The sequence below is a fragment of the Thamnophis elegans genome, chromosome 3, assembly GCF_009769535.1.
Source record: "Thamnophis elegans isolate rThaEle1 chromosome 3, rThaEle1.pri, whole genome shotgun sequence".
NCBI classification, from domain to species: domain Eukaryota; kingdom Metazoa; phylum Chordata; class Lepidosauria; order Squamata; family Colubridae; genus Thamnophis; species Thamnophis elegans.
In genome coordinates this window covers 35,820,891-35,834,431 of record NC_045543.1, presented here as the reverse complement: position 1 = coordinate 35,834,431, position 13,541 = coordinate 35,820,891, and the positions used below count along the sequence as shown (strand labels likewise).

The window sequence follows — 13,541 nt, the reverse complement described above, 5'->3', positions numbered from 1 at the left end:
CCGGTGAGATTTGAACCGCTGAACTGCTGATCTAGCAGTCAGCTGAAGTGGCCTGCAGTACTGCACTTTACCCACTGCGCCACCTCGGCTGAACCTTCAGCACTCTGGAAGGAGATTGCTATGGATTTTATTGTCGAACTACCAGACAGCGCAGGGAATACTGTCATTTGGATTGTAACAGACCTGTTTTCAAAACAGGCACATTTTATACCTTGCCAAACAATCCCAGCTGCCAAAAGTCTAGCCAAGTTATTCCTGATACACATTTATCGCCTTCATGGAGCCCCACAGAGAATCATCTCCGACAGAGGGGTCCAATTCACCTCAAAAATTTGGAGGGCATTTTTGACCTTACTTGGCACCACCCAAGGATTGAGCTCCAGTCACCATTTGGCCACTAACGGTCAGACTGAAAAATTGAACTCAGTTCTCGAACAATATCTAAGATGTTTTATTAATTTTCAACAGGATAACTGGACTAAACTTTTACCTTTTGCGGAAGTGGCCTTCAATAACACTGTGCACTCAAGCACTGGTTTCACCTCTTTTAGAGTAGCAACAAGCCAAGATTTCAGCCTCATGCCTGAACTACCCACAGAAGAACCCACTATCCCCTCAGTTAAAGAATGGATAGACACGCTACGAAACACATGGCCAGTAGTTAGATTAGCTTTACAGGAAGCTAGAAAGGCTTTTAAAATTCAAGCTGACAAGAAAAGAGTAGAACCCAAACCTTTCCATGTTGGAGACAGAGTATACTTATCTACAAAATTCCTGAGGTCATTGCAGCCATCAAAGAAATTAGGGCCAAATTTCATCGGACCTTTCCCTATCATGAGAGTCATCAACCCCGTAACTGTAGAATTATTCCTTCCAAAGACACTCAGGCAAGTCCACCCATTATTCCACATTAGTTTACTCAAACGAGAAGTAATCTCACAACTCAGACCACCTGCACCTACACCACCTGTTCCTATCATAATAGAAGGCGAACAACACTTTGAGATTAAGGAAATCCTGGACTCTAGGATTCACAGGGGGTAAAAACCAATACCCAGTTGCTTGGAAGAATTTACCTTCATCCCAAAATGAATGGGTAGCTAAACACCATGTTAGGGCCCCTACCCTATTGAATAAATTTCACTCCCAATACCCTGACAAACCTTGTTAAAATACTATGATGGAATTTTTGTTTCTATCTTTTCACAGGTGGATCTCTCCTTTTTCTAAAGAACGGCAGCATGTCAGATCCCTAAAAGTGATACTGCCATTCAATTGGGAGGGGGGGGGGCTTGGAGTCAATTTATTGGCAATGCCTGTGACAACTGACATTTTACAACTGGTTTCCTGGCGCCGAAAGGCCGGAGATCCCACCATCATTTGGGGAATGTTTATGATGGCTGTTGGGGTATTTTACTTTAATATCTAACAGAAGATAGTCATGGGAATGTATGTTTATTCGGCTCTTAGGACAGTTGATAAAGGAAACATCTTTACACTTGTGTATTGGTTAGAATTTGCATGGGAGGGGTCACTACTGTTTAATTCTACCTGCATTGCCTAAAGGGATTCAGATGTTGCTTTGCCTCTAATGATTTCCATTTTTCTTAATTAAAGGTTCCTTTTGAAATAATCATTTTCAAGAGTCTTCACTTTCTTAAGTTAGGAGAGGAGCCCTTACAGTGTGCATGTGTGTGTGTATGTATATATGTGTGTCTACGTGTGTTATGTCAAAGCACCTTGTATGCCCAAATATTTAGTCATTTAGTCATTTAGTCACTTTATTTGTATGCCACCCTTTTCCCTGGGGGGACTCAGGGCGGCTCACAGTTCAAAAGGGGAGGGGAAAGACAAACAATTTACAACATAAAGACACTACATTATTTAAAACTCAACAGTCATACAATTCGAGTGTGGGTTAGAGTCTTAACCCCAGGCCAGCCGGGACAGCCAGATTTTAAGGGCGGCGTGGAAGGTCTGGAGGGAGGTGAGGGTCCGAATCTCCACGGGGAGTTCGTTCCAGAGGGTCGGAGCAGCCACCGAGAAGGCTCCCCTCCAGGTAGTTGCCAGTCTACACTGGCTGGCTGATGGAATTCGGAGGAGGCCTAATCTATGCGATCTTATCGGTCTAGTGGAGGTAATTGGCAGTAGGCGGTCTCTCAAGTACCCAGATCCAATACCATGAAGGGCTTTGTAGGTGACAAGTAGCATCTTGAAGCGCACCCGGAGATCAACAGGCAGCCAGTGCAGCTCGCGGAGGATAGGTGTTACGTGGGTGAATCGAGGCACACCCATGATCGCTCGCGCGGCCGCATTCTGGACCAGCTGAAGTTGCCGAATACTCTTCAAGGGCAGCCCCATGTAGAGCACATTGCAATACTCCAGCCTAGAGGTCACAAGGGCACGAGTGACTGTTGTGAGGGCCTCCCGGTTCAGGTAGGGACGCAACTGGTGCACCAGGCGAACCTGGGCAAATGCCCCCCTGGTTACAGCTGACAAATGGTGTTCAAGAGTCAGCTGAGGATCCAGGAGGACTCCCAAGTTGCGAACCCTATCTGAGGGGCGTACAATTTGACCCCCCAGCCTGAGAGATGGAACACTTGGCCAATTTGTGGGAGGGAAGCACAACAGCCACTCGGTCTTTTCTGGATTGAGCACAAGCTTGTTAACCCCCATCCAGTCTCTAACAGCCTCAAGACCCTGGCTCATCACGTCCATCGCTTCATTGAGTTGGCACGGGGCGGACAGATACAACTGAGTATCGTCCGCATACTGATGGTATTTTATCCCATGCCGTCGGATGATCTCACCCAGCGGTTTCATGTAGATGTTGAAAAGAAGGGGGGACAGGACCGAACCCTGCGGCACCCCATGCGTTAGGGGCCTAGGGGTCGATCTCTGCCCTCCGACTAACACCGACTGCGACCTGTCCGAGAGGTAAGAGGAGAACCACCGTAAAACAGTGCCTCCCACTCCCACCTCCCGCAGTCGTCGCAGAAGGATACCATGGTCGATGGTATCGAAAGCCGCCGAGAGGTCAAGGAGCACCAGGATGGAGGCATGGCCTCCATCCCTGGCTCTCCAGAGATCATCAGTCAACGCGACCAAAGCGGTTTCTGTGCTGTAGCCAGGTCTGAAGCCGGACTGGAACGGATCGAGATAACTGGCTTCCTCCAAGGACCGCTGGAGCTGAAAGGCCACCACCTTCTCAACAACCTTCCCCACAAAGGGGAGGTTGGAGACTGGACAATAGTTGTTTAAAGCGGCTGGATCCAAGGATGGTTTCTTCAGGAGGGGTCTTACCACCGCCGCCTTTAAAGCGGGGGGAAAGACCCCCTCCCGTAGGGAGGCGGTAACAACCGCCTGGATCCAGCCTCGTGTCACCTCTCTGCTGTTTACAACCAGCCAAATATGGGAGGGAGCATACTGCTTCCCTTTTGCCTTTCAGCTCCACCGTAGGAACCTTCCAGGCAGAAAACCATTTTTGTGTTGCATTTGTGCTGATAAATAAATAAAAGGAGACTAGTATAGATCTATTTCAGGCTATTTAGCTGTCATCAGCTAGCTGTACCCTTACTGGGATTCGAACCAGCATACACACACACACACACACACACACACATAGTTACAACCCCCGGTATGCTCAAATATGGGAGGATGTTCACTACTTACATTCTCTGTCCATCGGCTCGTCACAAGAGACCATCCAGACAGAAACCCAATATTTTTACTGTTGCCTTTTTTGTTACATTTGTGTTGTATTTGTGCTGATAAATAAATAAAGGGAGACTAGTATAGATCTATTTCAAGCTATTTAGCTCTCATCAGCTAGCCATACCCTTACTGGGATTCGAACCTGTGCTGTATTGCATCTTAGGCAGATGTGTTAACCACTACGCCACAGAGTTCGACTCCTTATCAGCTGAGCCGGGGTGATAGGTATCTATTTAGAGTTACAACCCCCGGTATGCCGAAATATGGGAGGAAGTTCACTACTTCCATTCTCTGTCCATCGGCTCGTCACAAGAGACCATCCAGACAGAAACCCAATATTTTTACTGTTGCCTTTTTTGTGGGTACACACACACACACACACACACACACACACACACACACACACACACACACATATATATATATATATATATATATATATATATATATATATATATATATTCTCTCCACATGATAATTACATTTAACATTGGCCAATGTGTCTGTAGGGATTTTATGAATATTATTTGTATAAAACTAGTTTTATTGTTCACTTACAGTTTCACTGTATGATAGATCCATGCTCCGAGAGATACTGGAATAAAGACTTCTTGAGCTCTCCAGGATACTATTATTTCTGCCTTTCATGATGTCTGTTAAATCCAGAGTAGTGATACCTATTAAGAAGAAAAGTAGATTTATATTTCTTGCTACCATGTTTCCCTGAAAATAAGACCCGATCTTATTTTCTTTAGGCTCTGAAATAAGCACTAGGATATCTATTTGGGAGGGGGGGATATCTTATTTCTTTTGAATGCCGCCACAACAAGGTAGGTGGATGGAGCTGCCCAACCACCCCAGTTGGGTAATATATTAAGAGTTTTTGGAATACTTGAAAGTGATTGCACTGTCTCCAGTTTTTGACTAATACAAAATCATGCACTGCATATATTTCACTTCTATCATTGGAGCTTTACAGACTTGCAACATTAGGGTAATAAAATTACTTTTACTAGTTACATGCAACCCATTTAAATCCAATGTACAGTTTCTCATTTCAAGAAGTGTTCTGCTGGTTTCTGGCAAAATGTAATCTTAATTGACTAGCCTTTGTTAAAAAGCCAAAAAACATAGCCAGAACAGTTTTTGAAAACTATTTCTTAAACAATAAATAAATTTTAACTGGATTTTAACACACAGCACACTTAATAAAATTAAACGGTAAACAGCACACTTGAATATATAGGAAGAGGAGAAGAGTTAAGATAAGCCTGTATGTTCCTGAAAGAACAAAATATATTTGTATAGACATTTCAATGGAAAAATTGCATTTCAAAAGATGGAGAAATATTTTTACAGCAAATCCTTATTACAGTGCTTTAAAGTAGATCAAACATCCTATTTCTAAATGAAAAGGAGCTCATTGATACTTCAATTAACTTAAATCATTCTAGTAATGCAGATCATGCTGTAGTAGTAAAGATCAGCATGTTCAGTCCTTCATCATATCTTTAACTCAAAGGTGATTTAATAACAACTTAATTGTTTATTATATATTTTCATACAATTACAGTACTTTGCTATCCATCCTAGGTCAGGCCAAAATAATTTTCCAATTCAGGTTAGGTATTTATTGTTTTTCCTCCCTGCAGAATATGTTGGAATATTATTATAATATTATTATTATAAATATATATTATACCATTTTTCTAATAACAAGGTATAAAATAATTTATTTTTGAAAATGTTAAAAAGGCTTATTGCATTGGTTTTGTTTTTAATCGTTCTGTGATAGCAGAAGGAATACTGTAATACAAACATTATTTAAACATTGCTTTATCCTTATTATCTAGATTTATTTTAAAGTTAACTATACAAAGCCATAGAAAAAGCCTATAACATTTATCTAGAAGTTCTACCAAAAATGTTCATATGAAGGCTATTAAAGATTATTATGCAGGATTTAAACCAAACTAATACTGACACAACCAAAAAGCTTGGATAAAGCCCAAGGAAGAAAAAAAAAACTCCACCATCTAACGTACCTTAGTTACTACAGTACAGTCCTATGCTACCGAGTGTTTGCCTTGGAAAAGTAATGTCTGCAACAGAGGAGTTTTGAGATGCCTCTCATCTCCAAGCTCCTCCTTTAGAGCTGTCTCATTTTATCTCTTAGCAGGGAGAGAAGCTGAAGAAGGTGAGGAAAAAACAAAAAAAATGCAACTGGATTGTAATGAGGCAGTTGAATGTATTGGCAGTTGAATGTTTATAGTGTTGAAAGGAATGAAAAACCATTCTTATTTAATTTGTTAAGTAGAAGATTGCTGTGATTTAATTTAAAGTAAATTAAATTTGTATGTTGAATTTTTTCCTGCTATAACACTGATTATCTGAAATATAAAGCTAAACTACCTGTAGATTTTGTAGGAAATATATTGATCCCAAATACATTTTATCCCTGAAAAGCTGCTATTTCTAATCACAAATCAATGAACAGGGAAGGCAATCTACACCTAATCTACATAAATGATATATTGAATACTGACATGATATCTCCCACAATCAGGTCAGTGTTTTTCATTTATAGCCTATTGTTGTCCCCAAACCTGGACTCTTGCTTAGTGTCGAAGCCAATAAGTCACTGGACATAAGGTGTGATACAGAATTATACTTTTATTTTGGTACCAAGGTATAAGGACCCTGGTTTTGAAAAGCTAACCAAGGGCCAAGATTAGAATCTTACAGCAGTTTTTATAGTCAAGGGATGGTCGCATTCAACCCTTTGCTCTTCCCCTAATAATGCATGCATAACTGATAATATTGATTGGTTATTTGGATTTCAGCCCCCCTAAACCCTTACACTTGTTATGTTAAATAGCTAAATGTCACGTCACTTGTTTTTCACCGTAGGTCACCGGTCTCTTGCAAAGTGTGCCAGCTCTGTGGGTTTTGGGATTTTTCTTATTAACAAGCTATTCTTGTTCCTAATAACTTGGCTAGTGGTTTTAAGGTGCTAACATCTGTCTCACTGTTAATATGCAGTCCCTTTCCTATTGCAGAGCAGAATAAAAGAATAGAAAGTTTTATCTGAGGCAGCTCCCCCGCAACCCCCTCCTTCTGCAGAGAAAAGTGAAAGCAGTTTAAAACTTTTGTCTGAGGCAGCAACCACCCCATTACTCCACTGCTCCCTCCTCAGTGAGAGAGAGACAGAAAAGGAGCAAAGCTCTTAATTGTCATGGCAAAGAAATAAAGACAAGAGAAAATGTTTTATCGGAATTCATATTCTTCACCCTCATGTCCATTCCATCCACACCTGAGTCCTATCGCCAAATATGACCGTTCCTCTGATTCCCAGGGCTTCATCTGTACATACATTCCATCATCTGATCCTTCATTCCTCCCTCAAGGACCTTGGGAAGGCCTACTTCCCAAAGGTCCCCCTAAGACTATCAATTCTTTTTCAATCCTTATTTGCTTTATTGACCTCGTACCCAGTTGTCTGATCATACAGGGGACGAAGGCTAGTCCTGCTATCCCACACAACAAAAGGAACAACAGCTGTTTGACCCAGACTGTGCTTGGCAACCATGAAAACCATGATTGTCCTTACTAATCTCTGTCCAATCTGGGATGCTCTGTCTTGCAGATTCTTTGCAGCTTCTCTGACCACTCCTGATTTATTTATATAGAAACAGCATTCTTCTCCTAAAAACAAACACAAACTACCTTTCTCAGCTGTCAGGAGGTCCAGGGCCTGTCGATTTTGCAAGACTACTGCTGCCAAAGAGTCTATCTGGTCTTGCACTTTGACCAAAGTCTGGTTGATCTGACCTAGGCTATGTTGGAACTCTTCTGACAGCTGCTTAAACTGCACTGTAGACTGAGCTAGGTCAACAACCCCTATCCCAATTGCTGTGCCTATCCCCAGGATCACTAATAGTGGGATTAATAGTGGCACTCTTTTCTGCACATGGCCTATGAGAAGCACTGGGAAGGCCTGTTCCCCAGCAACAACACCCATCTTTGGGACGAGATGTACCAGTCCAGTAGCAAGGCAAACATACATATGCATTCCCCCACACAGGAAGAAGACCCCATTTCTTCCAAACAAACTGCCATGCTCATGGAGAAAACGTGACAGCGCTTCTATTCATTATTCCATTATCCTCAAGTCCCTGCCAGAAGCATGCCAGTTAGTGGCTGGAGTAGAGGTTCTTCATGTCCCTGGACTTGATAAAGGGAAATGATAAAGGGAACTCCAGGCTCCAGAAAATAGCAGGAGTTCTCATTTCCAAAAGAAAAAGGAGCACAGTCTGAGCCCACTTAGTTGCTGCTGAGCCAAAGTGGGAATTTGGATGTTGCAGACTGGCTTTTACACAATCCCTTCAAGGAGTTTCCTTTCTGTTTGGTAATGTGCAGTTGCAGCCAAGCAGAGAAAGTGACCTTGTTTCTGTAGAATTTCTACATGATGGGGAAATGTTTTGGGTGATTTTGACATCCTAATGCTTTTTCTGAGGAGCACTTATAGTCAATTCCATTTGGCACTCTTGCCAGTGGTCCCCCATACTTCCCCTCATCAGAGTGCCCTTCCAGGAGCCCTGACTCCTTTTGACACATAAGGAAGGTGGCTCCAGAAGGTGTAGGCCAACAGCCATTGGCCAATGATGGGAAGGTGGCTAATTCCCAACTTTACCCAGCTTTTGTAGAGGTCATCATGTAGTTTTGCATCTGCCAGGAACCCCCCCCCCCCAAATCTAGCACCTCTCTCAGAAACTATGGTGGTGTTGGTGTTCGCCCAGAGTTCAGGCATGATAGGGGCTGTGTGGTATGCTGATGGAGATACAGACAAACACAACCAGCATTGTTGGGCTAAAGTGTCAGATTGGTTGATCAGACTCTGAGCTATATCCAGTATTTTCAGCATATAGTCCTCTTCCCTCAAATGTCGCAAAGGCCCCCTTTTAGACCGGATGAATCCTTCTATCTGTCCAACTTGGGTTTGGGTTTGGGTTTAGGTGATGAACTGGGTTTGGGGCGATGAAGGCCATGATAGATGCAACGGCAGTGATGGGGGGAGGGCAGACTGGCTCAGGTCTCTCTTTATTTGGTGTTGCAGAGGACCCCAAACCATGGGCCCTGATCCTTCCTTTCCCCTCAGGATCCCTAACAATTCCAGGGTCCCCCTCTGGGGTGGGAGTAGGTAACTGGCCATGTTCACAACTGTTGTTCAGGACCCTATCTCTTCCTTTTTCATACCAATGAAGGAGCACAGTGATCAAACCAATATTTGCTCTTTACTTCTGATATGATATAATGCTAGAAATCATTTATTAGAAATTAAGCTTTGTTATTGGCTTCTGCTAATATTGTATACTGTCAGAAATTAGTTTTTAGGAATTAATTCTAGCTTATTGTAGCCTTGATACTGATTGTCATTAGTGCAAAGTTTTTTATCTCACTTCTGTGTCTCGCTTCTGTTCTTGGCTTCAAAGCTGGCATATCGTTGAAAATATTGAAGAAACCATTACCCAGGAATATCAGGCCGCATAAAGAAACCAGAGTAGGGAGTTTTCCTGCCTCATAGATAGTACCATGTTTTCCCAAAAATAAAACATGCCCAGATAATAAGCCCAATTGGGCTTTTCAGAGCATGCGCCATAATAAGCCCTCCCCTCAAAATAAACCCGTCCCAACTATTTAAGCGCATGAGCAACCAATCCCCACCATTACCACTGGTTGCTTTACATGCAAACAACCAAGGTGAGGAGGTGAGACTGGAGTGGGGGAAGGGGGGACATGCCCCATGCACCCCACAGCCCTTGCTGTACCTACCGGTACAGCTTGCTGGGCAAAAAGAGGGCCCGCCACAAAAAAAAGAGGCAGGCCAGCAATGTGCTTCAAAAAAAAAGCCCCGTTCCCTCCCGTGCAAAAAGAGCCTACCGCAAAAAGAGCGGCAGGCCAGCAATGCGATCACCACACCCCCAACCTGTTCCCTTTCGACCAAAAAAACACTGCTTGCCTGGTTCCCTTCCCTGCCCTTCCTTTAGCGAGGGGTGGCAGATGGGGGTGAGAAGCGAGGTGTGCCTCTTACCTGTCCAGCGCTAGGATGTGTGCCTGGCGTCTCTCCCCCCCACCTGCCACCCTCTTCTACATCGGTAAAAGTTGCTAGAAATGAGTCTTTGTCAGACTCCAAACAAATGAGAGAACGGGGGAAGGGAAAGGAAGGCAGAGGAAAGAGAGAGAAACAGGAAAGGGAGAGAATGGGGAAAGAGAAAGGAAGGGAAAGGAAGGCAGAGGAAAAACAGGAAAGGGAGAGAATTGGGGGAGGGAAAGGAAGGGAAAGGAAGGCAAAGGAAGGCAAAGGAAAGAGAGAGAAACGGGAAAGAGAGAGAATGGGGAAGGGAACCCTAACCCTAACCCTAACCCTAACCCTAACCCACGCACAGCAAAACCACAATGCCTAATCCCAACCACCAGGGTTTTGCATTAATGGATTTAATGATCTAAAAAGGCTTTTATTTTGACCCCGAGACAAGATGAGTTAAAAAAGAAAGAGCTACTTGTGGAATTTAAGAAAGGAATCATGGAAGATTCTCAGGGCAAGAATCTGGCAGCTTTCTGCAAGGAGATGTTGGATCTTCAAATGGTCCGAAAATGGAGAGTGGCATATGGTAACTTCAGCCAACAGGTGCAGGATGGAAATGGCAAGAAGCACAAGTGTGGATCCAGTCGGCAACCATTATTTCCAGAACTTGAAGACAGCATCTCTGAATGGATCGCTGACAGGAGAGCAAAGGCTTTGGTTGTATGCAGGGCTGATATTCAAGCATTAGCCCTTGAAATGGCACCACAGTTACAAATTCCGCAGGAACAATTTAAAGCCTCTAAACATTGGTTGGATAACTTCCTTCAGCAACATGAACTCTCTCTGAGGAGACCCACCTCACTGTTCAGACTGGAAGATGGTGAACTGGTGAAATGGGCTGTGGTTTTCAAGTCATTTGTTGATGGAATTGACTTTGCCAAGTACCAGCTATCGAACATTATTGCAATGGATGAAACAGTGGTGTTCATGGGACAAGGGCTCAAACCACCATTGACCAAAGGGGTGCCACATCCATCTATATTTCTGCCACAGAGTATGAAAGCACCCGGGTAACATGTATCCTGGCCATCAGAATGGATGGTACCAAGGTGGTACCCCTATTAATAAGCAAGCGAAAGAAGGACAAAGTAGAGAGGATTGGAAGGATTTATGTTCTGGAAACAGAGAAAGCCTGGTGCACCCAGGCAGCAATAAGAAAATGGGTGGAAATAGTTTTGCCACTTGTTCTAAGAGGTGGACAAAGAGGCATGGTTGTGTGGGATGCTGCCAGCACACACCGGGCCAAGGAAATGAAAATATTTCTTGCACAACGCAGGATAGATCAAATAATGATCCCTGCAGGGATGACGGGCTACATGCAGACATTGTATATAGATATTAATAAGCCATTTAAAGACAACCTGCACATCCAAATAAATGACTATATTGAACACCGAACGGTAAGGAACAAGAGAGGAAATTTTGTGAAGCCTGGCCTGCCAGAATTGGTAAATTGGGTGAGGAATGCGTGGGACCAAATTTCTGATGAATGTGTGGCGAACACCATAAGAGCAAGGTATATCCCTCCCTTTTCTGTTTCTCTCTCTTTCCTCTGTCTTCCTTTCCCTTCCCCCGTTCTCTTATTTGTTTGGAGTCTGATAAAGACTCATTTCTAGCAATTTTTACAGATGTAGAGGAGGGTGGCAGGTGGGGGGAAGAGACGCCAGGCAAGCATCCTAGCGCTACCGGAGACTGACAGTTCCATTGCATTCCTTGCCCTTTCATCCTTGTAAAAAAAAAAACCTCATGAGTTCAACTTGTGAGTTTTTTTTTTACAAGGGGCTTCACTGGATGAAAGGGTGAAGAACGCAGTGGGGCTGGTCAGGTAAGAGGCGTGCCTCGCTTCTCCCCCCTACCTGCCACCCCTTGCTAAAGGGACGGCAGGGAAGGGAACCAGACAGGCTTCCTTTACCATTGGGGCGAGGTGGGCTGTGTTGGGCCACGAGGCGTGCCTCTTATCTTTCCAGGTCTGTCACGGTCCTTGCCATTGTGTCCAGGAAAGTCCCTGGTAAAAAAAGCCCTTCTCGTGAGTTCAAGAAATTTGATAGAACTCATGACAAGGGTTTTTTTTTACCAGCAGCTTCCCTGGACACAATGCCGAGGAACGCGATGGAGCTGGAAAGGTAAGAAGCGTGCCTCGCTTCTCCCCCCCCCAACTGTCACCCCTCACTAAAGGGACGGTGGGAAAAGGAACCAGGGATGCTGCCTTTACCATTGGGGCGAGGTGGGTGATGTTGGGCCGCAAGGTGTGCCTATTAACTTTCCAGGTCCATTGCGGTCCTCGCCATTGTGTCCAGGGAAGCCCCTGGTAAAAAAAAAAAACCCTTCTCACGACTTCAAGAAGTTTGATTGAACTCGCGAGAAAGGGTTGTTTTTATTTACCAGCAGTTTCCCTGGACACAATGGCGAGGAACGCGATGGAGCTGGAAAGGCTTCTCGCCTGCCCCAGAAAATAATAAGCCCTCCCCCTATAATAAGGCCAAGGCCATATTTCGTGGGTCAAAAGAAAATAAGACAGGGTTTTGTTTTCGGGGAAACACGGTAGCAGGGAATTACCTGAAAGCATTCTGCTGAATAAACAACTTGGCCAGGGAGGGAAATCACCCCGACACAGGGCTATAGGGATGCACCATAAATAAATTAGGCAGAGATAGGGGCCTGAACAAAAAAACTTTTGAAAATAAAGACCTACATTGGTAATGAACCTTTGTTTCTGATTGGGTAAACTTTGTGTCTAACGAAGCAAAATGTTTATAATGCTCTGGGCCACTCTCACAGTGATGTGGCAATTCCTTACATGCATTTTGTCTGTATGTTTTGGAAGAGTTTTCATCTATCTCTTTTAGCTTTGGCCCAAAATAAAAAGCTGTTACTTTTTGCAAGCTGCATCTCGAGTCTCACTCTCTTTGGTATCTTAGTGGCTCGGGGAAATTTCTGGGACCTTACACCAGGGATGGGTTGCCGCTGGTTTGGCCCAGATCAGCTGAACCGCCCACCAACCTGCACACTTCTGAGCATGCGCAGAAGCGTCACGCAGGTGCCCAAACCAGTAGTAAAAAGATTAGCAACCCACCTCTGCCTTACAGAATCCCACCCAAAACTTTATTTGGAAAGCACTAATTCTGTAATTGAGCCTTTAGAAATAATGAACCATACTAATAAAACTGTTTTTAAATTTTGTGAGCTTTTATGATTAAACTGTGATGGTGAACCTTTTTTGGCTCCTGTGCCAAAAACGGGGGTGAGTGCGGGGGGGGGGGTCGTGCGCAGGCATGCCATACCCATAATGCTATGCATGTGACCCTCCCCTGCACGCACGACCAGTGGACCCCTCGCTTTTGGCATTGTTTTTTCGCCCTCCCCAGGCTCCAGAGGCTTTCTAGGAGCCTGGGGAGGGCAAAAACAGCCTCCACCTCCCCCAGACGCCCTCCAGAGGCCTCAGGAGCTTCCCTGAAGGCTCCAGAGGGTGAAATACGGACCTACACACAAACCGGAAGTCACCTCTGGTTTGCTCATAGGGCTGGTTTTTGCCCTCCAGAGCCTTCAGGGAAGCTTCCTGAAAGCCCTTGAAGGCTCCCGAGGGCGAAAAATGGACCTACAGACAAACTGGAAGTTTGGGAATGGTAACTTCTGGTTTGTCAGTAGGGGTGATTTTCGACCTCAGGGGCCTTCAGGAGGCTTC

General features: G+C 44.3%; 1 protein-coding gene across 1 annotated transcript in view; it reads right to left on the bottom strand.

Moving 5' to 3' along the window:
- Positions 1-7,735, bottom strand: part of TRPM8 (transient receptor potential cation channel subfamily M member 8) — a 175,729-nt gene extending 167,994 nt beyond the window's left edge. Inside the window, exons 1-2 of the mRNA XM_032213076.1 lie at positions 7,441-7,735; positions 4,273-4,391 (exon numbers count right to left, since the gene is read on the bottom strand). Coding sequence (XP_032068967.1) covers positions 4,273-4,391; positions 7,441-7,735 — 414 coding nt within the window. The remainder of the gene's footprint in view (positions 1-4,272; positions 4,392-7,440) is intronic.
- Between the last annotated feature and the right edge of the window lie 5,806 nt (positions 7,736-13,541).